The sequence below is a fragment of the Zonotrichia leucophrys genome, chromosome 5 (genome assembly GCF_028769735.1).
Source record: "Zonotrichia leucophrys gambelii isolate GWCS_2022_RI chromosome 5, RI_Zleu_2.0, whole genome shotgun sequence".
Classification (NCBI taxonomy): domain Eukaryota; kingdom Metazoa; phylum Chordata; class Aves; order Passeriformes; family Passerellidae; genus Zonotrichia; species Zonotrichia leucophrys.
Genome location: NC_088175.1, coordinates 460,527 through 488,170, shown reverse-complemented (window position 1 = coordinate 488,170; position 27,644 = coordinate 460,527). Strand labels below are relative to the sequence as shown.

The following is a 27,644-nucleotide window of genomic DNA, read 5'->3' as shown; positions in this document are numbered from 1 at the left end:
TCTTGTTTGTTAAATCAAGCTTTATTGATAAAATGGAATTCAAGAGTATTTTTCTTGGAACAGCAGCAGACCCAGCCAATCAGGATTGTAAAAATGCTGCAGACTCCTACTTTATGTAGAAAGTTGTCTTCGTGCTCAGTGATTAGTAGTTTCAGGTAAGGGTTAATGAAAAAGAGGTGCAAAGAACCAAGGTGTTCTAATTCAAGATTGGTACATGTATGAACAGGATACTGTTAACAGGGCATGATTTAACTCCCACTGAACTGAAAATCACAAATCCCTTCGACTCAAGGTGAGAGCAGGAGTGCATCCAAGAGAATGATGTATGTTTGTTGAAGAATGTGCACTACTCCTAAGTTATTTTTCCATGGCCAAGTGAAATTCACACACTAATTTCTGGTAGGTTGCCCATGAGTTCAGCTTTCATATAAACCAAAAAAGTTATCTTTAACAGTTTTGTGCACCTCTTGAGCACCTAGCTGGCTAGGCTGCTGCTCCTTGCAATCCAAAACCACAACATGATTTTTAAAAGGGATATATATTGTTGCATCACACAAGCCAAAACATTTCTTCTAACCTTTATAGTGATTTAAAGCGGTTCATAATTAAATATGAGCATTTGTACAAAGACAATTGCACTTTACAAAAACAAAATCATACAACATAAATTGCTGGAGTCTGATTTACAACATGAATTTATGGTTTGAAATCACGTTTACAGAAGTCTGTTTTACAAAAAAAGATCAGTTCCTGGGCTAGATGTTGTACTGCTGTAGTCACTCTCACCAACACATCATATTCCCTTCTTTAATTAAGGTTGAGGATGGATGTTAAGAAGGGTCACTGAGGTTGGGCTGCACTTTCATTTGCAGGATGAAAGGTGAACTCCACAGCTAGATGAGCAGTTTTACCACATATCATCAGTTGAGGCAGAATCCTTAAAGAAAAAAGAAGGAACCCTTTAAAGTCTGGAGTGCCCATTCTTGCGGCCGTTTCTGGATAATCCAGACTGAAAAGGGTAAAGACTTAAATCATTTCAGGAGTCTCTTTTCTCTCCCCTTTCAGAAACAGCTTTTAAAAAGTATCTAAACCCCACATAATTAACAAAAACATTAGAATCAAGAAATTTCAAAATATGACTGTTTCATCAATCCTGAAAATAAGATCCTGGGCATGTTACTCAAAAGCATTTCCAGAGCTTTTCCAGCTATTTCCTGAGTAGCTAGAAGTGATACAAAATGGATTCTCTCAGCTCACAGGTGTGAGAAAAGAGCAGGATGTGCTCATGTCATGTGTTATCACCATTATCATCTTTTGTCTTCTCAGCCCTCCCTCGTTGCATGGGAGGATACAGACATCAACTGACACCCTGTTATAACTCAGAGCTATTTTAACACTTTTAATTTAAGGTTACAGAAGTGTAGTTTAGGCAACTCAAGGAAATTGTAATTTTGGATGGTAATAAAACTGCAAGGGGAAAAAAAAGAAATGTATGTAACAAAAATAAAAATATTGAAAGTAGAAACATGCTGTGCTCCCAATCATAATTCTATGGCCACACTACTTGGTATTTCAATCTATCCAATTCCTGAGTGTCCCAAAAATTCATTCCATTCTGTTCCACAGGCAACAGCAGATTTTGTATAATGACCACAAGCCTGACAAATGTTTAACCAATTCCTGGTTTAATTAGTATTTAATCTTACCAAGTGTTTTTTAAAGCATTTGCCTTTGTGTCAGGCCTGTTTCCTTTTCCCTTGCTCTGTATTCAGCTTTCTCCACCTTGTCAGGTGGGCTCACAGGTTAACCAAGAGCAAGTGGAGCCACAGCTCTGCAGCTGAAGTAACAGAGCTGAATCAGCAGCACAGGAATCAGAGCAAACTGCTCCTGTGCACCACCTTTGGTGGTTCCAGCATCATCTGTTCCTTTTCCATAAGCAATTAAGGGGCAGGATGGGATTTTACAACAGCTCATCCTGGTGCTTCCACAGCTACACCTCCCCATCATTACTGAGGCTGCAGGAGGTAGAAATATTACTTTGCTCCAAAAGCACTGCCTTAGTGACTCCTTGGAGAGGAGAGAGGCTAATTCAGTCTCTAGCAATGCCACACATGAGAATTTCTTAGCAGTGTAGTTCTGCACCCTTCATTCAATCTTGCACACAGAATCCATTGCAAACCAGAGAGGAACAGTTGGCACGGAGGTGTAGTTAAAAAACACAAACTGAAATTGCCCTTTGCAAAAGTACCACCTCCAGCTTTCCCTTCAAGACCAGAAGTAGCAAAGGAGAGCAATTATATGAAAGAGCAAAATGGTTCTTTCAAGAATGAAGAATAAAAGCAGCATGAGTAAAAATGCAGGAGCTGCTTGCCAACTATTCCATATGCAAATTTCTGTATCCCAGTTGCCAACATGATCACAAAGTTTGTGTACTGTACATTTGTACAACAGCAACATACTACAGAATGTATTTTGAAGGTAAAGCATCCTCTTTCAGCCCCTATATAGGAATTTTAATGCTAAAATTAGAATGAGAGCTGCCAAATAAAACGAGTGCACAGTTGTAAGGCCAACGCACAATCTTCATGTCTGGCTGCATTTCACTTCTGTCACATCCAAGCATGGAAGAACTTTCTGCTGATAAAGGATCAGTTTAACTGTTCCATGAGATATTGCATTTCCAGGGACAGAATGTTGATTCTGGTGATTAAAGTGCCACTGGAATCATGCTCATGTTCACTGTTTGGTTTTTCTTCCCTCCATCCTGACGGTGGATTTATGTCTCCCTCAGCACTGACACGTAAGAACCCAAAGTATTTGCTTGCTGTAAGATGCTCTGTGCTTAAGAATAAAAGTGTTTACACAGTCCATTTGGTAAACTAATATATTCTTAACACATCCATTTAACCTTTAGATATAGCATTTTTTTCCTTGATATTTAGGAAAAAAAGTCTCCTATAAAGAAGGGGGAAAAAGGCTCCCCATGACTCTTTCCACCACTTGGCAACACTTGGAAACCCAAGCAGGGCAGAAATAATGAAATTCCAGAGGACAAATGAATCAACCCTACTGGAGTTTTGAGATGATGATCAGCAGAAGGCAGCAGAAAACAATTACAAAACACAGTCCAAAAAGCACAACAGTGTTATTCCTTTCTTGGGAGAAAGGGTCTTTAACAGGAATTTGCAATATCTTTCTTTACAAAACAGCTCAAATCATTGGGGTGGGGAGAAAGAGAATGTAAGAGAGAAGATACTTACAGCATCATCATTCCTGTAGGGGTTCAGTCTGTTATACACAGCTTCAATCACACTCCGTCTAGAGCAAAGAAAACAAAAAACCCACAAGATTTTAATTTTTTGTATTTTTATTTTTTTTTCCCCAAGTCAAATTCCCATTTTTAATTTAAATGCAAACTTTAGAAAATTCCAAATTCACAGAACCATTTTTACTCCAATTTAGCACTTTAAAATCTTAAAAAAAAAAAGGATTTTTAAAAAAAATCATTTAAAACCTTTAGGCTCAAGACACATAAGGCTGAATATCCCTTGGAGTTCAGCAGGAGAAGGGCACAAGCTGACAGTCAGCTCTTCACTTTGAAAAAGGGCAGCAGAAACCTCAGTGGACACTGAATGTCCTGGTCATTTGTGCCCAAAAACCACTGCAGTAGTGCCCCATGAATTATGGCATGTATTATGTATTACTTCCATAGGGGAACATTGTTGTGTTATTTTCTGGACACCAAAAAAAATTACATTTTGAGGTACATTTTTGTTTGTGTTATGCCCTAAAATGTACTTTCCATGTGCAAACATGAAAAAATTAGATCTAGAACAGTACTTTTCTACAATGGCATGGCCAATACTCTCCTGCAATTTTTTTATCAAAAAAAAACACCAACAACAAGAAAAACAAAAGCAACAACAACAAAAAAATCAAGTTTGCAGGTCTGTGTACTGTATCTTCAGAATGAGATAAATTTTGTCTGGTTAAAAAAATATCAAAAAATTTATTCAAGCATTTTGACAGTTACCTCCTTTTAAAAAGGCCCCTGCTTAGCATATTTAAGATAGCTTGAAATTAACTTTCATCTTTGGGATTCTTGACTTTTCTAATAGTGATAGAAAATTGATAAGAAATAAATTGATAAAATATGAATACATTTGCCATCAACATGCAAATGAGCAACATGATTTTTATTTATTCCTTTTAACTCAGGGTGTAAAACTGAGAGTCAAAAAACCCCTTGAAAACAGGCAATAAAAAAACCCCAAAAAACAAAACAAGCAAATGTGAGGCTGAAGGAAGAAGCTGCCTATGCCTTTCTCAGTATATAATGAAAAAACTTTGAAGGGAGAACAGGAAGGAAAGAGGGGAGTAAAAACCAGAAATTACATATTGGACTTTAAATGCAACTTTCTTTTGGATCCCCTTCTGCAGAACCCAGTAAGATGAAGTAGCAGATTGTGGTGCAAAGCAAAATACAAAGAGCAACCTTTAAACTGCTGATGAATGCATGCAGAGCAATCACAAAGGAGTGCAAGAGAAGAAAAAAAGCAGATGACAAGCTTTGTAATCATCCTGCAACACTGAAGAGTCAGGAACTACCATGTATAAACATCACAGTGAATGGTTATAGGGCATGAAAGAAGAGGTTGGATTTAAAGCAATAAAATCAAGCAATTACACACAAGGTACATTACACATATGGATTGGAAAGTTTCCCACATCTTTCAAGAAATAGGTATCTTTGATTCTAAATACAGGCAGGTTTCTTGGAAAGCATTATTTTCCTTCCAAATTGCTTTAAGTTACATAAACATCCAATTAAATCAATATTTCTCTAAGTCCCTATTCAAGCTAGCATCACTGAGACACAAAATCCTGCTGAAGTCACATCACTTCAGCATTTCTTCACAGCCATGATGCCACTTCCAGCCAAAGGAGATGAAGAAAAATCAATTTGTATGCTGCATTTCATGAGTAACTGACTCACTCATCCTTCAACAGTACAGCAGCCCATCCTAAATTGATGCTATTACACTTTAAATTGCCAACTCTTCTTCTCCTAGTCAAACAGCTCCTATAGGAACAATATTGTTTTCTAGAAGCCATCTTTACAGTTATCACTTTATAATTTAATCAATTTATCCCTTCATAATTTATTCAATTTTTAAATTTATAATTTATTCAATTACGTGCCTGAAGTCCTGATGTTTTTGTGTAACAATACAAAAAACATACTCTGAAAGGTCAAAAATATTCTATACCATATGTGCCCAATCCTTTTTAACACAGCACAGGCTCATGAAGAATCTTTTGAATCAAAAGGCTCTTGGTTTGGGGTGCAAACAAGCTGAGCACATTGCTTCCTTAAAGACTGAATATTTGAGAAACCACAGAGCATCACCACTGAACCCTTCAGGGACAAAGTCAGCTATATAAAACTAAAAATTGAACTTCCCACTTTTCTTTTTTGATAGATTTCTATCTCGCTTTCAGATTTGTCACAAGCAGAGAGGAACAAAAGCAAATTTTTAAGCAATTACAACATGGCTACAGACAAGAAAAGAAAGCTGCCAAGCAAAACATTTTATGCATATCACTTCTTGTTGAAGTGTAGAACACTTCAACCCAAGTCATTAAAGTCAGGGCATTATTTTCACATGTTCAAATGTAACATCCCCCCAGAAACCCCAGTTAAATTACAAAAAACAGACACTCAGGCCACCCTTAAAAACCCCTCATTCCTTCCCAAAAACTACAGTTTGACATTTAATTTTTGCAATGATTCACAGTCAACTCCACTCTTAGGCTTGTCCTTTTCATCCAGAACAACCGAGTAATAAAAACTGGAGAACAGATCATCACCTTTTGTCCTGTGCCCTTCCTCCCTCCCTGCCCCCCAACTTTTTTAAGAGTGGCCTTGCAGTCCCCAAGTGATTGAAATCCAACCCCACATTACACTGATGTGAACTCACTTGCTTGCCAACTCCCCTCCCGGTGGGAGGTTTGGGATGCTCTCAGTTGCTAACGTACGCATCACGTGGACTAAGTCTGGCACTCCTTCACCCTGCTTCTTTATGATCTCTGGGAATCAGAAGTACTTTTTTTGTAAGTGCAGTCCAAATTTAACTTCAAAAGATTGAAACACTCAGTTTTATAAAAAAAAAAGGCAGCTTAACATTAAAAATAAAATTAAAAAATTAAATTCAAGCGACAGACCGTACTCAACATGGTAATTGTTAACTTTGGTTCCATAAGTAAAAATCTGTAACAGATTTGACACAGATTTACTGCTGTTCACATGCTGACTTGGTTTTAGAAATACACAGCTACCCTGTAACAGTGGGGGAAAAAATCTTTAATGGATTTCCTGCTATACATTAGACAGAGGATGCAATATCTTCCCAAGGCATGGGGCAGATATTAACATCAGCTTTATCACTGCAACACAAGATAAAATATTATTGCCATCACAGAAAACAGAGTATTTCCAAGAAATAAAAGGTTAGACATGTCAGAAGTAATTCCCATGGCTGTATGTGTATAAACCAATACTTGTACCTCACTGCATTACAGCAACATGCAAATTTTAAGGACTATTACACATAAATTAAAAGCCAGGGACATCACATCTAATCAACAGTTTCACCCTCAGCTCAGGAGATATTTAAATTCAGGGCAGAAACTTAAAGCTGATCCACTCCAGCTTCTGGGTGAAGAGAATCTGTATTGTAGCCACAGCCACATTTGTCAAGACATAATTCTTCAATTTTACTCTTAAGCCAGGTTGGTTTAGGTTTTTTTAGGTCTTTTTTTTTGTGTTTGCTTTTTTCACTTTTCTTCTCAAGTCAAAAGCACACAGTTTTATTTGAATTCAAGACATTCAAGATCATACCAGAAGAAGTATGAAGAGTCATTCCTTAAACAGGCATTTTATGAAATTTAAAGAACATTTTTTAGAATGCATCTCATTCATTTCTCTGTAAACATGAGCTCTCAGAAGTTGCAAAACATGTGAATTATTAAGACCTGGTGCTTTTCATCTTCAAGTGAATACTGCAACATGCATACAACAATGTATACATATGTGCACATCTATACATGCATGTATGTACATGCACACTGTTCTCCAGCTAATAAAGCATTTACACAGTTTCAAAGTAGTTGGAATTCATCAGTACCACTTTGGAAAAAATACTCAAGCATTCAGATTTTGCCCTAAATTCCAGAAGAACACACCAAGTTTCCATTTTATAATTTGTGAGAGAAGGCACATTGAAAGCTTTTAAAACCAACATGTATCCAGTCCTTTTTAGTCAAAACAAAACAAAACCTAAAAAACAATTGTGAATTACTTTTTGTGTATGCAATGGTTTTTCAGGGCTGTGTGTGTTTACAAAAACCATCAGCTCTGTTTTGCAGCCAGGCTGTGTAAATTATTTGCAAGGTATAGCGGAAACACTGCCTAGACCTCAACCAGCATCAAACTCTGCAGCACAAAGCTTTAAGCTGTTTCCTTCAAAACTTAAATTTTAAATACATGACACTGCACACCAGAGACACCTCAAAAACTTGCCATTTCCTCAAAATCTACAGCCAAAGTTCATTTTTCCATCTTACATTTAGCAAAGAAATAATCTATGAAATCTTAAATCTGAATAAGAAGCCAAGATCTCAGATTTGGTTTGCCAAGTTCCTTTATTGTGCAATTTTGAACATCTAGAATATGCTACATTGTGCTAGTTCTAAAGTTCTGCTGTACAAAAATAAGGAATTTATAGTTGACCTATACTACACAGTTTCACAACCTGTAACTGCAGTACATTTAACATACAGTCTCCACTAAATGAATACATTTATATTTTGATAAAACTATAGATACAGACTGAATGAACACTGAAGACACAACAAATGGAGTCGGTCTGCTGGCTGTGTTTAATTTATTGGAATTATCTTGTTTCAATACACCTTTAACCCTCCCCCCAGTCTTTAATTTACTTTTAAACCTTCTACACATTTTCATGGCATCAAGTACTGGAAAAATGTACTTACAACCCTAAAATAAAGGATTCAAAAATGGGAATTCCATACAAAGTTTAAGAAAAAGCCAGAACTTTGTTTATGTGAAAATTAGGGAAGGAACATATAACAGCTAACTTCAAATTATTTATCTCTACATAGGTATAAATATTGCAGGGAATATCTATTACGGAATGGTTTTATGTAAAAAAAAATGAGAACAGAAAAAAAAGCTTAGACAAGTTTCTTTTTAGAGTCAACACATTGATAACACATATTAGTGCAAATAATAGCAACACATTTTGGAATGATTGATTACTTCTACCATGAAGTTCACATGATACTTTAGGAGTAACATTGATTTATTGCAAGTAATGGCACAAGGATGCTTCTCCACACTTGCTGCTTCTTCCATTATTTGTTGCAGCTACAAATCTGGACCACAAACACATCAGGAGAGTCTTAAGTGACATGGTAAGTAGAAAAGTTTCTACATTTTTTAAAATCTGAATCATCTCTCCTTATTCAAGATGACCATCATTATTAAATCCTATTCAGTCTTAAAATTTGCACTAGTTCTTAACAGTATAAAGGTAAATTCTGGGCCAAGGGGATAAAAATACAACCAGAAAAAAATGCACATTCAAAAGGATCGACTCTCATTACCTGTTGGACTTCACTGAGTACTGAAGTGCATAAAAATATGTAATATGCATTTTAACCAAGCTTCCATCTTAATGAATTTTAAATTTAAATTGATATTACAGATTAGTAAGATCATTCTAAAAGTATTCTTTATATTTTTTAGTTCCTTCAGCCAAAAATCAGGCTTTTAAAGTTAAGCACTGCCACTCTTATAGTATCCTAAGATAAGAGCAAGATTATTCACTGTAGTGTATAAAGTTTCAGATGCTGCAGCAGTCCTACCTTACTAGTCAATAAGGCATTATCCACTTACTTCAGAAACAATGCAATGGCACATTAATTAATTAATTATATATTAAATAACAAAGTTATCAACTTCTGTTCTTGAAATTCTGCCTTGGTTCAGGCCTTTCAACTTTCCTCATACATAAGTCCTAAAAGGCCAAATTCTGCAAACAGCTGATACAAATCACTGCTGGGCTGAGTAGTGTTTACTAAATATTCATTCATTTAAATAATCTTTTTGTGCAACAACAGAGAAAAGATTGAGGATAACTCTAAAATTTAAGCAAAGACCCTTGAGAGGAAGTACAATATATTTCCTCAAATTCTTCAGACATCATCCCATTAAATTAGTATTAAAGTGCTTTATAACTACATACAGAATCCTTCTGCCTCTATGCAATTATCACACTTTGATCATTCCTGCAAATTTCCTATTTGTATAAATGCAAAGTACCAGCAGCCAAATTCCTGGTATGTACCATAACCACATGCAGGTCCAGTGTTTAGGCTGCTCCTTTACCAAATGAAGCAGCTGTACAAAAATGCCAGCTTTCCTCACTGGAACATTGCTGGGGTAGGATGAGGCCAGCTGAAGATGCAGCCTTGGCTTCACCATATTTTCATATTCTAGGTCATGGGTTTGTCTGAGCTCAGCCACAATATCTAAGATAAGAAGGCAGCACTTGCCCAGATCAGGAGTGAGCAGGCTGTGAATCAATGTGTGAATGTACAGCACACTTGTTCCTCAGCAGATCTGTGGGTGGGCACACACAGAGAGCTCCTCCTGGTGCAAACCTGCTCCCTGCTCTGCTGGCGGGACTGCACGGGGACACTCACAGAGCACTGACTGTGCACCAACCCCTCCTCTCCTCTCCTCTCCTCTCCTCTCAGGCAAGTGTGGGCACTAAACACACAAATGTCTGCCTGGGCATTTGTTCAGGGGCAGAACAGATGCAGTTTGCTAAGAGCTGGCAAGTGAGACCTTGGAAAAACGTGGTACTTTCTGCAGGAGCACCTACACAGGTTGTAAGTGCTGTAAAAACTGCACATGGATTTGTCTGAGCGCAAAATTCCCATGCAGGCAAGTTCTCTGTGAAATTTCTGGAGCTGCACTGTGTTACCATCATGCAAGTTAAGGAGGAAAAAAGTGCATAATGTACTCCTCTAACTTACTGACCACTGTGGAGAGCTCTGCCTCTCGTGCCCTGTGTGCTATTAAGGATTCTTGGAAGGATACACACACATAACTAGACTTTAACATACAGAGGAGTCCACTTCAAAAATAGACCGAACCTATGCAAATAATGCATACAGCATGTCTTAGATTTCAGAAACAAACTCCAAGATGTAGTTGGTTTTAAATATCAAAAGGCACTATAAATGCAGTTTTAATCAGAAATTATTTGAATCTACTTGATTTCAAATACCATTTTTATGTGATCCAAAAAGCCCCAGACTCACAGTTTTGATTTAAAGTTTAAAAAATTTTTTTAAGTTATTATCAAGATGAGTTCCCAGCTTTTGTTTGTCACAAATGCTTAAAGATTAGTTTTGACAAATTTCTGATGTACTTTCAAATAAGTAAATATGTAAGCAGGTGCTTAAAGATAATAGTAATTGAGTAGTAAACCTACTATTATTGGATAATAAAATATTACAGCTAACTGATTTGTACTTAACTATAAATGGCACTCAAATTATCATCTTCACAGACACTTTGTAAGATATTCTGATTATTTTCTTTAACTCCATGTGACAGGAACCAGGATTCACTGGTCTGCAGTTAGTGCTGTCAACAGACTCAGGAAGAACACTGGGCATAAATGAATTCTCTGCCATCCTGAATCATTTTCAGGGCTACAGGCTGCTGCACTTTCATGGCAGAACTTTTTGAGGATATACAGAGTGCCTTTTTCAGAGGTACACAGGATGGCCAATGGCACTTGAAGGTCTATTAAAAAGCCTGTATGTGTTAAGGGTTTAATTGTTGGAAGGGGAAGGGGGCCAGGGGTCTGTTTAGAAACAAAGTTACTTATTTTTTTTTAAATGATCCACCTTCTACTCTGCTTTCCAGGTACTTGTCCAACTCTGCCTCTCTTTTCACCGCCTCTGGTGATACCTTTGGTGCATTCGGAAAACAGATCAATATCACACTCATGTTGTCTCGACTTCCCTGGTGGAAAAGAAAAAATGATTTGAGAAATGTATACACACCAGGCTAAACACACATCAAAGCATTTTAAATACAGAAATTCACACATCATATGGTATCAGAATCCAACTTTCACTGTTATGGATTAATGTTATCATTAGAATTCATCTCCCTGTACCCCTTAGAGAATTCCAGGCCCATTCATTTGGTACAACTCCTCAGTCATTGTTTTTTCCATTTTTATGTTTTGAAGACTACAGGGAGGCAGTTACAGACACCCCACTGTCATTTAAAAACTGACATTAGTAATGAGTGATGTATAATTACAAAGTTGTGTTCCATCTTGTTTTAAGTGCCATCCAATCATTTTGGGAAAACAGCTGAATGGGTGAACAAAACCATGACTAAAATCACAGCTATTAGGTTTTTCCTTCATCTTTTCATTTAAAACATGAAAAGTTGCAAGTGACAGAATTTGTTAGAAAACCAGCTGTAAGGTACTCAGATCTTTGCAAAAAAATATTTACATTTAAAACTTCAAATAAAGGACCCCAAATACTTGAATATTTAAAAATACAAACACATTCTGCTTATGCAAAGTAAGTGTTTGGTTTACTTACAATACCCTTGTGCTTTGACCTACAAATATGCATCCACAGGCTTAACTTTTAACACTAATTAACTCCAGTGATGTCAGCAAGATCAAGAACAAGCCAATGTGCAAAAACTACAGTATATGGGTATGGGGAGGTGCTGACAGTTGGCTCCTGCAAAGCTTACAGCATCCACAAGCCACTGTTCCCTTCCTGGTATTTGCTTTTAGGATTGTCAAAGGAAAATATTAACCAAAAATATAACCATTATCAATCTGCCAAGGTGTTGGAAAGCAATTTTAATTTTTCATATGGGAAACAATGATCCTGTTAGCCATGTGGGAAGAGCAGGGATGCTGTCTTGCTTCTCTAGAAAAAAGTTGGCTTTTTTTCTTTATGACTGTCAGTTTGCCTTTGCAAAATAAGTATCAAGCTATGAAACTCAGTAATTGCATCACGCTGCAACTTATTAAGACAAAGTAGAAGTTAATGGACACAAAGTTACATAGTTGTGTTAAACCAAATAGTCCCCATCTACAAGAGCTGGTTTCAGAGCTGTATCACACAACAGGGAGTAGGAAATACAGTAATTAAATCAAAACTAAAACTAACTTAGGAAGCCAAGCCTTCAAAATACGAAGTCAAGGTTCACTGATTCTGCATTTATCTTGATGTAAATATGACAGTAATGTTAATACTATGTGCCCAAGAAAGCAGGGGAAGATTAGGAAGGGGAAATACACTCTCTAGCCTGATTAAGAGTTGAGGTTTTGTAAAGTACATTATGAAACAAAAAAGGGCAGTTATTGTCTTTAGCTTGCCCATAAATTCCCATTAGCTTCTAGTTTTCCAGTGATCACAGCGTATCTGTACATGATTATAACCTCTTAATTAACCAAAACCACCCAGAAAAACATTGTTTCTATTGTGTGTTCATTCCCCCTCTATCACCACTTCTGTGGATACATGGTCATCACTGTCAAAGTCATGTTACCATAAACCATTGAATATTTATAGACTGGAAGCAAAGTTATTATTAGCTTGCTCATAAACTTCTAATAGGGAAAGCACAGTAAACTCCTTCTCTCAAGTCTGGCTACCTTGTACAAGCAGGTGTCAACTATCTCATTGCAAACTTTCTCAAGGTCATCAGTGACTTCAAGTCTGGATCTTACAAAGTCACACAGCTCTTCATTTCCCATAACATCCCAGATCCCGTCGCACGCCAGGATGATGAACTGATCATCTTCTTCTGATCTCTCAATTTCATACACTTCAGGCTCGGGTGAGACCAGCTGTTCTGTTGGACCTTTCCCATGGACACATTTGTAATCAAAGTCCCCAAGTGCCCTTGAAACAGCAAGGGAGCCGTTCACACGCTGAATCATGACGGAGCCGCCTGCGTTCTGGATCCGCTCCTTCTCCAGAGGGTTGCTTGGTTTGTGATCCTGTGTGAAGAAGTGAACCTTCCTGTTTCGACAGAGCAACCCTCTCGAGTCTCCACAGTTGATGAAGTACGTGTGTTGGGGAGAAATCATGACACCCACAGCTGTTGACCCACTTCTGTCTGCGCCATGCTTCTTCTCAGAGATGACTCTCATGTGTTCGTCAATTTGCAGAAAACCTGTTCTGATGCCGCTCTTTACACTTTCCACAGATGGTGGCCCATCTGGCCCTTTAAAATCCTGGTTGCTCGTGATGTGATCTAATAAATGCTCACAGCAGTACTTGGCAACCTGGGATCCAGCGTGCCCATCATAGACAGCAAAGAAGGACCATCCGTCGAGTCCGTTTGGCAAACCGATCACAGCCGTGTGCGCGTCCTCCATCTCCACGCGCCAGCCCTGCATGCTGCTCAGGCCGTAGCGCAGCCCGTTCCCCTGCCCCTGCGCGTTATGCTTCTCCATCTTTGGCTTGTCTAAAAATGCTCCCATGGTGACCTTCCTTCAGTTCTACAAAGAGAAAAAAAAAAAAAAAAGGATTATTAAGATGTTTCTTAAAAATCCTGCTGGAAGATATTAAATAATGGTACAAGTAAGATGCCCGAAGTACACAGCTGTAAAGCTGAATTTTCTGTGTCTCCAGTCAAATTTGCATTGCTTTCATCTAATTTAAACAAGGACACTACTACTAGCTGAATGCACTTTTCATATTTTTGTATTTTCAGCTGTTTTACTTGAAAAATTCATGTTCACTGTCATTCATGGTTCTGACAAAAGCCTCTGATAGAACTGTGTATGAAACCAGTTTCAAAGAGGACTTGTTAACTGGCACACATCTGAATGGCTGCTCCCTGCAACTACTGAGCCATGAAAGAGTTCAATGTTTCTAGGACACTGGCATTCCCTAGATCCCTACCTGCTGGCCACAAATTCCTGCTAACACTGCTTTTCTGGTAGTGATGGGAAAATGAAAGCAAAATTATTAGGTGGTTTTTTTTTAAGATGGGGATTTCAGGGGTTTTTGAGTTCGGTTGTTATTTGGCTTTTTTCAAACAGATCAATGATAAGAATGACCAAGAGGATGCCAGAGTCTGCATAAAGGAAAAAGCAGCACTGGATAAACTAGCAGCAGGACTGGGAAGGAACAGAGCAGCTGTCCCTTTAGGCAGCAGCAAGCCATTAGTTTGGCTCAGCCATCTTGTGAAAGCTCATCCTTAGATTTTCGGTTAAATTACGCAGCAGCTTCTCAGATGTCTGTGCTGCAGATTTACTTAAAACCCTCATGTATTCATGCTTCACTGAAAGACAACTGGCCCTGACAAATCTGAGGAAATCTGGGTGGAAATAAAATCACATCTATTGTATATTCTTGCGTGAATCAAGATTCAAGCCAGACCCATACACTGCACACCCTTTCCTCACTGGGATGTGATGCAGCAAATATTCATGCTTAAGAGAATAAGTGATATTTGCAGGCAGTGTAAACTGACTGGTTTATCTTCATGGTTTTCACACCCTAACCATCCAACCCACCCTTCTAATCCACATTGCTTTATTTGTGCATTCATTATTAAAAAATCATACAAAATAGGTCACACATTTTACATACTTGCAAATTATGCCTTGGGAAGAATCAAAGAGCCTGCAAATCACTGTTATACAATACAAAGTAATGGAACAAAACTATGAGCTTTTCTGTTTGAAGACTGTGGACAAAAATTAGCTGTGAAAAGAACCTCAAAACCAGATTTTTACCTGAGGCCCAACTAACAGCTGCACTAGCAGAAAAATCAGTACACCAGAGGTTTCAGAAATATTTAGCTTGACCATGGAATATATTTGACCATTTTTTTAAGTGACAACATCACATTTTTATAGCATGCTTTTACTGCAATACATCACCAGCCATTAATGACACCATATATCCAACAAAGCTCTTCACACTGTCTCTTCCAGCCACTGTCAACCTTTCTGAAACATCTGTGTTCAAATAAACAGTCCAGAAATGTTTATATTTGATCTCACCACAACAGTGATTCAAATGTGAGGCACGGGGACTGGTTCTGCACTCTTTGGCTCCCATGCTTTGCTAACAAAACCAAAACACACACTTCAGCTGCAGGGGGATGGCAGCAGCGATTCAGCTCTGCCTGCCCTCACCCCAAAGCCTGCTCTGGAGTTCTGCCTCTCCTCAAGTGAACACAAAATACTGATGGCCAAGCAAGCTGTAACTAACCAACAAAACAGAGGGTGCACCGTGTGTGCTGTCCCAAGCACATGCAGGAGGTTCACATTACTGCAGTTGCTAGGAAAAAAATACGACTTAAGACTTTTTTATCTTCACATGCAACTCTAGTGAAGTCAGAGTGATCAAAATAATTACAGAATGCTGCTATAAATCCTGTGGGTAATATTTTGCTGAATAACACTTTTTGTTCATTTTAGGATAGGAGCAGAGTTTAACACTGAATGTTGTCTTTGTTGAGGAGATCATTAAACAGAATGCAGATATTCAACTTTTTCACCTTAATTTAGAGCTCAAAAGGCAGAAACTGCCCTGGCCAATATAATTCTCTGAAGTATTTGACATTGTTTTATTTAAAATAAAACAGGAAAACATTAAGAGCAGGGTACAGTTATACTGACCACAAACACTGTCAAAATCTGGACTAAAAAGGGCCATTTTTCTTCTAATCTCTCACCTTAGTATGCACACAACATTCAGAGCTGTGCTTTGTAAACTGCTTGTCCTGCTCAGTAGTTTATAATGTAAATTAGAAATACTTACAGACAGTCTGTGTGAAGTTCTAACAACTACAGAACTGCCAGCACACCTTCTAAATTAACAAATCCCTGTCCATTTAAATACCAAATTACCTTATCCCTTCCCAGAATGAACCCTAAGAGCTGGTGGTCTTTGAAGCTAAACTTTATAGATGAGATGTTGATCCAGGATTCTTCAGGGGTGAGAACTGCCCACCATGGATGAGAATAGAGCTGGGCAAAAGGAAAAACCACATTTTGGCCATGGAACAACTCCTTCAGAAGCTGCCCAGAGCAGGAAGTGATCCCCCTCTGAAAACTGCAATAACAGACTGCACTTGTCTTCCCTGCCATATTCCAGCCAACCAGACTTTTACCAGAAGAGCAATCTAAACCTGCAGGAGAGTAGGCCAGGTTTTCAAAATCCTCACTGTATCTGCAAAAAAAGCATTGCTTACTTGTGGACAGGATGAATGTGCCAGATCTTTAGGTTTTTTCCCAGAATTCCAATTCTCATTCAGAAAAAATTCAGTCAGTTAAAACTGAACCATCTGTGAATTGCGATGAATTGGAGATTACCTGCTACTTCTCCCCCCATATCCTCAATGTGCAGTGAAAACCTGAAGAATTTCAAGAGTCTTAGCTATGAACAAAAAGAATTTTAGTTTTACAAGAAGGGAAGGACACACAGAGAAATGCTGACATAAGAAAGCCATGCCTCCTACCTACTAAAATACCTTTTAGAGCTGGTTTTGAGTTCATATCTATGGAAATATCTTTCACACACCGGTGTCCACCTAAATTATGAGCACATTTGTCATTCTTTGATGAGGTGCTTTGTGCACTCCAGTGACTGAGCTGGAATGACACCTTTGGTTAAGCACATAACTCTGCATGCAAATCTGATTAACCTATAGCAGTGCAAGTGCCCAAGTTCCAGCATGACTTTGTTATGCAAAGACACAGAACAGACTGCATGCAATACATAAAAGAGATCCTGAACATGGCTTAACTCAGCCTCTCTTCATGTCTTTAGTCATCTTTCTTAAGAAGAGCCCTCATTTTATGATCTTTATCCCCCAAAGAATTTTACTCTCTTAATCCAGTCACACATTTCTATAATCATGCCAGAAAACTGCAGCCTCATGGCAGGAAACAGAACCAGTCCTCTACCCTGGAAGCCTCAACTTTTGGAAGGCATGAATGATGCTCATATGTACTGAAGGGACAGACATTCTTCCTATTAAAGGCAAAGTAAGAGAAAAGGCACTTTAATCGTGAAGTTTAGTGGCAAAATACACAATCTTTTTTTTTTTTTTTCCTTAAAGCAGGAGCATTCTGAACAGTGTTTTAAGGGTGATGCCTTGTAAAAGGGTCAGAGGTGCAACATTTTCCTCATAAATGGCGGCTCTCACACATCTCATGCTACAACTGCACAGCCATCAGCCAACAAGCCTCAATTTTAATCTAAGATGATTCGTGGATCATCCTTTCCAAATCAGTGACTTCCATTAGTTTTAGGTCCTAAATAAGAACTTTCTGCAGTCAAAATTTCTGGATTTTGGCTCTGAAGAAGAGAGAGGCATGTGAACAAAACTAGATGTGAAAATGGACCCCTGTGAACAGAAATGAATGTGCAGGGAGTGCATTTCTGCATCTCCAAGTGCATTTTAACCCCAATTTCTGAACCACTGATTTTGTGGAGGTCAAACTGAAGGGCAGCCTCTCCAGCAAGTGCACAGAAAACTCAAGTTGAAGTTTGCAGACAGAAATTAAGAATACTGTACACAACCTAGAAAAATCAACACAAATAACAAGTTCTTGGATAAAACACAAGAGTGCAAAAATTCAGAGGACTGCAGCATTAGAAAGAGAACTGAAATAATGAATGGAGCATGCCAAAGAGTCAGTACTAAACTCCTTGAAAGTAGATGTAGCTGAAGAACAGAGTGGCAAAGAAAAAGGAGGGTAATTAGTATCCCAGGCCATGGAGAACCAGGGACAACCACAGATACACCACTGGAATGCATGAAATCTCTTTGCCCCTTCATTTGTTCCTCAAATTGTGCTATCCAGGCAGCACAACTGCAATGCTTTCTGCTACACAGGAAAATAAATTTTACTGGTTTGCTATTTGTTTGTTCATTTGCCTGAAGGTTCAAATGAACATAAGCCCTAAATTGTTCACAAAGGACAGCTAATGCAATTCCACATACCCCTACAGAAATACAAATTTATTTCTCCAAGGAATTTGGACAAAGATTTGATCATTTTGTCCCAGCAAACTAACCACCCCCATCTGAAACTTTCACTTGAACAATATGTAAATTAATAATCCTTTTTAAACAATGTCCAAGCTGTATTCCTTCCACTAGGATAAGCTGCTTACATGAACCACACTGAAGTCACAGGCACTTGTTGTAACTAAGCTGAGAAATACCCCCACACTCCAATTTCCTGGAATAATTCTCAGTGACATTACACCCTGTGTGCTGTAATGAGGAGCACAAAGAAAGATTACAACCTTTGCTTGAACTACAGGACACAGAGCAAGTCACCAAATTACACAGACTAGAAAAAGGGCATTTGTTCACTTCAACTGCAGCCTGGTCTGCTGCACTGTTCCCTCTGCCTGGATGCAGTAGCAGACAGCATGTAATGGTGCAAACATGGAAACATTTTCACAAGTTACAGCCTCCTGAATGAAAAACTGACAGTACACACTGGATGCCCCAAATCAATTAATTTTAACAAACAACATGTCAGAGAACATCCCAGGGATCGGAAGAATGACTAAAATAAAACAGAACACGCAGATGAGGAGACATAATTACACCACAGTCATGGGCTGAATGAAGTCATGAAAAAGCTCCTTGCCAATGAAACTATTTAAAAGCTATTGGAGGCTATATGACTGAGTTCTGGCACTCACAGTTTTTGAAACATCAATAAAACACCAAAAAATCACAGTTGATGTTTCTGAATGTGTACTTTCAGACACAGAAATATATGGCAGCTAGGAGACATGAACTGTTTATGTAAAAGAAGTAAAAGAAATGAAATACAGAGCTGGGGCTATTTCAATAAACACAGACTAACCCACCACTTCCTCACCAGAACATTTGTTTCTTGGGGATCCAACTGTAGTATGTGTTCTACTTCAGTAAGACAACTGTAAAAGGAAGAACATAAACTACTCACATGGGTAAGAAAATTTCTAGTAACATGAAGAACTTTTGGTTTAGAACAGATGTAGGAGGTATGGCTTGTGGCAGACTAAAAAAAAAAAAACCAACAAAAACCAAAACATCAGAGGAAGTAAGTTAATAACTCTGTATGAAGGAAAGTATGAACTGCTCCAAATTTCCCCAACTCACCCTCCCTCTCTCCTGGTAATTAATATGCAACAGTGACGGCTGTTACAACTTCTCAGCACAGCAGAAAATACTAAATCACAGCACCTCTGATACCAACACCTATGAGCTCTGATCTCTTAATAGCTGCTACAGGCTCTGCCATTTCACTGAGCTAAGTTGTTTGGGGAGTTGATTTTTTTAAAACTTCTGTTTAAAATCCCTTCTCCTTGCTAGGAGCTGACAGCCTTTCCAAATGCCTCCCTGTACTAAGCAGCAAAATATTTGCTGCCACGTGGTGTGTATGGCAGGGCAGGTAGGATTTAGGAGAGGATCATTAAAGCCTTCTGGAACACAGAAGGGAACCATTTCTAAGTTAACACCCTCCCTCCAACAACATGTTTCAGCTTCTTCTTCAAACATTATTTTCTGCTCCTACCTACCTACCTTTCCTGCAGACAACTAAACCTGTTCCAAGGTTAAATGAGAAGCTTCTCAATATTGAGTGTATTTTGGCTGAGGTTCAAACTCTCTCCAGCAGAGACATGTGTAATCTGATTTCTGCAAAAGGAAGCCTTGGACATTGAAATAGATAATTCACCTCTAACAAATTGTTCCTTCAGAAGTTTCAAAGATGGTGACGTCATTTCAAGAATTCTTTAATTTTGAAATCTGGGCAGTTATGGAAAGTTCCTTCCAGAATCACCAAAGGCACTGCTGGGAATGAAAATTCACTGCACTGATTGTGAGAGGAGATACAAGCAGCACCCATGGGTGCCAGTCACTCATCAGGATCCATCCACTAACAGGACTGGCACCCTCAGAACATGATTAAATATTTCTTGGCCCAGACAGAATTCTTGCTTCTTTCTAAACATCTGTACTACAAATTAGAAGTGGGAAGGTATAAAAAAACCACAGCAGCATCAAAGTATGAGCAGCCCAATCACTATGAAAAACTATGGAGACAACCAAAATGGCACTAACAAGAACTATGAAAATCAATGAGGTAGCTCTGCATAAATTCATGTGCTGCTGTCTGAGCAGCATGAGAATGAAAACACCAAAGTCCTTGCTTGAAAGCATTAACAAGCAGAAAACACGTCCATGCTGCTGCTGAGTTCAGCACCTTGCTGGTTATACTTCATTTTCCAAAGATTTCTTACTTAGAAGTGTTGGAAAATAAACAAAAGGCACCCATTTTAGACAAAAAGCTCAGACAAGCGCTTTGTTAACAGCGCAGAAATTCCTGCAGGCTCCAGCCAAAATCCAGAGCTCCATTGAAACAACAGAAAAAAAAAAGAACTGGAAGATCCAAGGAAGCTGCAGTCTGTGCAGACAGAATTTGGGAGAAAGAAAGACCTTGCCTCAGTTTATGTATCAATGAGATGCAGTAAGATTCAAATTTTTTGAAAGAGCAAGGCAAGCTAGTGAATTGAAGGATTCTAGGCAGCCTTTCCAACAGAGCTGCACACAGCAACAGCTCCACCACAAAGAAAACATGGCTGAAAAGGAAACAGAAAGGGACAACCCACAAGAATGGAGCTACAGTAAGTTATGAAAGTTGAATTACAATTTTTTCCAGTATTTGTAATATACCACGAGGGCTCTGCCACTGTCATTTCTCATCACTGCAGATCATTTCCCCACTCCTAAACATTGTGGGCCTAAGTGAAAATTCCTACTTGGGTACAAGCCACTCAGAGTGCAAGAATTTAACAAATCTGAACATATTAAATTATTTAAATAATAGCTAAAATCCTTATTTTCTCTAAATTGCCTTTCTTTAAACTCTTATTTACAGCTTGAAGCCTCAATATCTTCATTCACTGTCAGTTTTACCAAGCAAACAATACCTGCCACAAAAAGAAAGTTAAAGATTCACAGAGGAATGGTTTTTTTTGGAAGAAAGCTCACGTAATTCCACTGCCATTTCTGTGTCAAAGGAGAAAAACCAAACCTAACCAAACAAAAAGCATTTACTTTTTTTTTATCAAGTTCAACTAAACCTATTCAAAAAAATCAAGACAACTGGGGAGTCCTAAGCCATTCTGCCCCTACCCAAAAGAGTGAAGATTTTGGGTAAAGAGCCTCTGGAGCCGAGTGGGTTTTGCCCACAACTGTTCTGGTTGTTCAAATGCACCTGAAGCCAAGCTGCTGCCACTTTGTCTTTGTCAGTGTTTTAGCTAAATGTTAAAATAAACCAGGAAAAAGATGCTCCATGGAAAAAGGTCCCAATGGGATTATTTGCTGAAACTTCAAAGACAAAGGGAGGCTCGAATTACAATTTTAAAATCAGTAAAACAGCAACTGCATTAATTGAACTATTCCTGAAATATGGGGAAAAATTATACTCACACAGTCACTCTCAGTCAGGAAACTGCCATATTTTTACAGTTGATATTGTTTGTTGCCTGTGGCAATGTGAACAAATTCTTACAGAACCCCACCATCCCTCTGCTGTATGGTTTCACTGATAACCCCACCACAAACATCTTAACAATTTAGTTAAATTAACAATTTAATACAGTCCTAAATAGTTCAAGAAAACTGAACACGTGGAATCATTCCTCTATCTGCTCCTTAATTTCTCCTCTGTGTGTTTCTAGTTGCTCACCAATGTCACTGCTCCTTTTAAAAACTAATTATTTAAAGCTTTCAAACTTCAGATCTTTTAACTTCAACAAGAAGCACCAGCCAATTATTTATGGTTTGTCTTATAAGCAATTTATTTTAACAATATGGCTGAATGAAACCCAAGTGAAAATAAAGTTTATACAGACAGAGCTTGGGAGTAAAATAAAAATAAACTATTTTGAGAAAACACAACCAGTATGTGTGTGCCCAATAATTAGAAGATGATGTTTGCACGGAGGCCCCAAAACTTCCTGTTTAGTCAAGCACTCAATATTATGAAATAATGCACAAGCAACTTCCCAGACCCTTCACTTCACATGAAAACATTTGTGGGGTTCTAATCTCAGCAACATTAACACTGTTCTGGTGAGGATATAGAAAAGCAGCACACAGGAGAGATTGAAACCTGATGACTACACACGGGAATAAAATGGCAATAAAATAGGAAATGTTCTGAAGTTACAGCTGGAACCTGGCTTTGCTTGCAAGGAAATGACATCAAAACTATGCCAGAAGCACATTAAGACCTGGAAGTTAAATCCTCAAAGCTTAGGAAAAGCTGGAGTTTGCTCATTTGTACACACACAGAGCTTTTATTTACAAAGCTATTTTGCCCTCACGTCCCCAGCATTCCTATCTCATTAAAAGAACAAGGACAGATGATGACTGCTGCAATAAAACAGATTTTGCACCCAAGACTACATAAAAATAAACCAAATAAAAAAAACAACCCTTGTTCTTAGCCTTTTCTGCAGACAGAAGCTTTCAGGAGAGGCAGCTTTCCTGAGGGCACACTGATTGCCAAGCTCACTTCTATCACTACCATGGTAAACAAGGCACTAAAGCTGCTCCTCTCACTTCAAACAGCTCTAAACATTCTGGTCACTTAATGAGGACAATGTTGAATTCACCTCTCCTTCAAAAACCAAAGCAGTGCTAATGCCACCATTTCCTAAGCTTACAGGGCCTTGCTCTGCAGCCTCAGAATGGTTTTGTACAGAGAGCAGCAGCAGTTGATTTTTAACAAGGGTCTGTCCAAATGCTTACTGTAATTGACTGAGGGAACTAGAAAATTATTTACTGACAGCAACTGATTCTTTCTTCATTAAATTTTCCTACAATTTAATGCTAGCTGCTTAACCGCCCACGTTTTTCCATATTCTGCACTCCTTTCCAAAGCCTGGGTTTTACTCAACAGCTGGAGAATTCCTTAAACTCATCCTCAAACACAAAGAGCTCAGGCACAGCTTACACATTTCTCATGGCTACTGCATTTTAGAGCATTTTCTAAGGAAAAAATGTCACAGAACTTAATGGACAAATTGTTATGATATATGGTCAAGAAGAATACAGGCTGCCATTTGAATTTCAGATGACAGGGACAGTTGGCAGTAAAAATGAATTGCACACATAGATACAGAAAATCCTTCAAGTTACAGCTGAGACCCAAATATGAGAGCACATTTCATTCTCTAGGTCACAATCCAGCACGGCACTGAATGTGAGAGCAACATCACAAATCTGAGCAGTCCCACATAATTCAGCACGTGGCACATCACCACAAGCACACTGAAGTGCTTTGCTTTATTTAAACTGCAGCTATCAAAATACAAGTTATGCTACACTTGAGTTTGTTTGGTTTGTAAATTATTATCTTAGAAGACTTTAGAGACCTTTCTATCTACTAAAATATTTTTACTTTTGAGAATTAACCTGCTAGCAATGAAAAGAAGAGGCTAATGTAATTTTTGCTCTCTCTGTAAACTGCATTTCTCTACATTTCAATATTGAAACGTGGTTAGCCAGTTTTGCTTTTTCCTTCCTGGCACTCTTAGAAGCTCTTTTGATACATACAGATACATACTGCTATAAAGTTTACACTCTAAACAGTAGAAGTGTACTTCATTGCAACTGTCTGTCAGTGCAAGAAGTTTTTATTCTGTTGTTTTAGCCACATATAAACACCTTTCGAGAAGAGCTGTTAAAAAATCAGAGCAACTGTTTCATGTATTTATAAACACACTCTGTTCTGTAGGCTCCAACAGGCAGCTGAAATATCCATTAGTGAACTGTACTGGTATTTGTGTTTAAACACAAACAAAATAAGAAAAAAGATAGCAACTTGACAGAAATCTGTAACTCAGTTTGTGGTTTAACACAGACCAGAGTTTAGCACACAAATATAGAAAAGCAGACCTTGCAGCAGTGGCTTAACACCAGGAACACCCAGTGGTTACTGCCTCTCCCCAGGAACAGAACTCGGCCTACTCACTCCCATGGCATCACCCTGATTACAATTCCCTTGGCCTAAACATTCCTCCCAGTCTTAAGAGTCAAGGGATTTACCCTAGAAATATTAAATCTTATTCAATGCTAAATTGTTCCTTCACAGACAGACAGCAACATAAAGAAGCTCCAAGTAGGAAATGTTATCTCCACTGTGATCTGCACCACATCATGGCTCAAATATATAAATCCTCCCTTAAAAATATTTTTTAGCACTGGTGAATGGAATGTACATAAAATGTACATTTATGCACGTTCCCTGCATCTTCTAAATATCCTAAGAACACTGTCATTTTTCAGGGATTACATATTGTATACACAGACTTGATACTTTGCATTTGCCATTCATTCATTGAAGAGGATTGTAGTTAAGCATGTGTAAATGTTACAGAACTTTCTTATCCTAGTATTCTAAACTGAAATTTGGATCATCTGATTAAAATTACAGAGATCAGTAAGAGCTCAGCAATCAAGTATTAGCCAAAAAGAGATTAATTTCCAAAAGAACAAATGAGACTACAAGTTGCGTCATTTAGAATGAAACAGATGATACATCAATTTTTTTAAAATAAAAACTGAAAGTCAAGTATGATTTATGAGAAAAGAGGAGCAAAAATGACAAAGGTCCACATGACATAGTAAGAATAAATGCAGTTTGGCTCAGGTTTAACTATGATAAACCACTACTGCCCTGAATTCAAACATTACTACTATTTAAGTCCTTCAAATGTCTCTGGTTTGCAAAGGTAAAATGAAAACAGTTATTTTACAGTACTTCCCATTTTAAAACTTGTTTATTTATTAGCACAACCCACATCATTCCATCACTTAGTTGCAATGCTGATCTGCTCAGCCAATTACGTAATATTTTGTACATCAGAATTGACCTGAACACAAAAAAATTAAGCCAGTAGCAATGTCAACATTTTAGTAAGAAATATGCTATTCTTGAATTGTTTATATTTAGGTCATCTTGTAAAAGCAGCTGCTTTAGATTCCCTACTTCCACTAAAAAAAAAAGGCAATGAGATCTCTTATTGACAGCTGCATTCAAAAACATAGCAGTTACATAAGTTTGCAAATTACACTGTGCCAGAGTTAAATATCTAAGCATTTTAACGACAGTTCTCAAAATGCTACCTCAGCAAGAATGACTCAACTCCACTGGATAAGCTGCACTCCAGATAAGAAGCAATGAGCTTGATTTTTATAGAAAAAAAAAAAAACCAACAAGCCCAACTTTCAGTATTCTGCTTTAATTCAAATTGCCCTGAGTGAGTTCTGCTTGTTTGGACCTGCAAGCTTTGCCACTCATTTGGCATTTCCATCTCTGCTCGCTTTCAACAAAAGTATCCTGAGCAAGCCTAGAGATAGTTAAGGAAATACCTGGAAAACAGGAATAGTTTTCTACTGTACCTCCAGGGGAGAGATTTACCTGACAACCACCAGGCAGAGGACTAGACCTGAAAACCAGAGCTAGGCCTTGTTTGTATATGAGAAAACATGGCTATGTGAAGGGAGAGCAGAGGCCAGACAAACTCTCTCCATGTTCATCCGAGGATTTTAACAAAGATCTCTGTGAGAAAAACATTAATAATTGGCACGATGCATCAGCAAGTCTTTTGGCCCAGTCTCAAATACAAAAAGGAGATCCAGAAACTTTAGGGAGTGAAAACTTTAGGAGCAGATAATGCTGGTGCACCAATCCAAGCTGCTGTCCTTTAACACCTTCCCTCTGAACACTGCTGTGACTGGATAGGCAAAACTTCGCTGGCCCACGTTTTCTCTGATGTTATTCACAGAAGAAACTATGAACAGCAACAGATGGGAAGCTATCAGAGAAGAAATGTGGCTAGAAATTGCAAAAGAATTGACCAAATTCTTGGTAATCTGGCAACTCACTCAGGGTGCTGAGTTAAATCCAGCCTTAATTCCACCAGTACCTCACCAAACCTGCTTCAGCCACCTAATCAATCACTGAAACAGCTCAGCAAAGTGCCACAAGGACTCATATTAGGAAATTCATTCCCTAGAATCACAAGAGTTAGAACTTCTAGTTCATAAATTGATTCTGCTTACTCTGATGCTAAATATCACAATCTAAGGAAAACATATCACCTACCTTCCTTCCAGCTACTGCTCTTGTGATCTAAAACTGCTTTCTGCTTAACAAAATAAAAATTTCCTTTGGATGTACAGTTTAAGGACCTTAAACTTTAAGGTTATCACAGAGGCCACCCCAGTGCAAGCACTTTTCCATTTGACAGAAGATATAGCTCAAAAAAATTTAGTTTTTCCCAAGTGCTATTGTAAACTTAAACATTAGTTCTGTACCCTCATAATTTTGCCATCCACATGGCAACACTAAGAAATATTTTAATCGTACGAAATAAATACAAATACATATCGAACAGATGTCAGCAAAATCAATTCTCCTGAAACTGTCAACCTCTAGCTGTTGTATCACAGCTACCAGAACACAATCTAATGTCACAAAAAGCTTAGACCTATGCTCAGAACTTCTGGCATTTCACATGCAAGCCCAATTCCCCAGCACATCGCCGCACAACTTTCCCAGCGAGGCCAGCATTTTCCTCCACGGCCTTTTACCACGCACGCCGTGACAGATCACAGACCGTCAGCGCAACCTTTGCTCACGACACTGTTTTCAAAGGCACCGAAACCTCTCACAAACTTTAAACGCCCGAAAGGCGTTGGCGAGGGAAAGCCGCCCGCTGCCTCACAATGTCACTATTTGGGGAGCGCTTGATGCTCCGACCCTCGCCAGGGTGGGGTGCTTTATAAATAGATGCGTGGTGCTGTTTTTTCTTTATTTTTTTTCTTCTTCCCCCCCCCCCCCAGTCAGTGCCGTGCCCCGAGCGTCAGGGCGGCGATGGGAGAGGAGGCTGTTTATAGCCTTTATTAAATGAACTCTGGGCGAGGAAAGGAGGGGGCAGGGAGAAAGGGAAAGCTGCTGCTCCTACCTGAGCCAGGCCCAGACCCCGCTCGCTGCTCGCCTTCCTCCCGCCGTGCCCGGGGGGCTCCGGGGACACCCCCACCCTCAGCGGGCGCCTGCAATGCAGGGGGCTCCCGGCAGCGGCATCCCAGCGGGATCGCTCCCCCCGTCCCCTTCCCCATCCATCTCCCTCCCTCCCTGCGGCCGCCCGACCCGCTCCCAGCTGTGCCGCCGGGGATGGCGCCGAGCTCCCGCGCTCTCCGCGCTCCGCCGCCCCCGGTTGTTTACAGGCCCCGGGGCCCCGCAGCGCCCCGGCCCCACCGCCCCCTCACCCCGCCCCGGCCCCGCACTGCGCAGCGCCACTTACCCCCCCGGCCGCGGCGTCGGCGCCGGCTGTGCGGGCAGGGCCGCGCTCCCGGCGGTGCGCGGGGGAGAAGGGGAAGGAGGGGGGACAAGGAGGAGGAGGAGGAGAAGGAGGGGGGCACCCGGCTGGCGGCCTCGCCTCAG

At 39.2% G+C, this 27,644-nt stretch overlaps 1 protein-coding gene across 2 annotated transcripts; it reads right to left on the bottom strand.

Moving 5' to 3' along the window:
• PPM1A (protein phosphatase, Mg2+/Mn2+ dependent 1A) lies at positions 1–27,644 on the bottom strand. Of its 2 annotated transcripts, none has more exons than XM_064715967.1 (6): positions 27,505–27,644; positions 12,801–13,652; positions 11,011–11,128; positions 5,982–6,090; positions 3,261–3,318; positions 1–937 (listed from the first exon to the last, which is right to left on the bottom strand). In XM_064715967.1, exons 2-6 carry the CDS (start codon positions 13,632–13,634, stop codon positions 908–910), a joined length of 1,149 nt encoding a protein of 382 aa, XP_064572037.1. In that variant the 5' UTR covers positions 13,635–13,652; positions 27,505–27,644; the 3' UTR covers positions 1–907. The 2 variants fall into 2 exon arrangements, with proteins under 2 accessions (XP_064572037.1, XP_064572038.1); XM_064715968.1 differs by lacking the exon at positions 27,505–27,644 and adding an exon at positions 27,166–27,255.

Coding starts and splice junctions, on each gene's coding strand:
- PPM1A (XM_064715967.1), bottom strand. CDS start 13,634: ATGGGAGCATTTTTAGACAAGCCAAAGATGGAGAAGCATAACGCGCAG. Junction 11,129..12,800: donor TTGACACCTGCTTGTACAAG/GTAGCCAGACTT, acceptor CTTTTCCACCAG/GGAAGTCGAGACAACATGAG. Junction 938..3,260: donor CCTACAGGAATGATGATGCT/GTAAGTATCTTC, acceptor TTTTTCTTTAAG/GATTCTGCCTCAACTGATGA.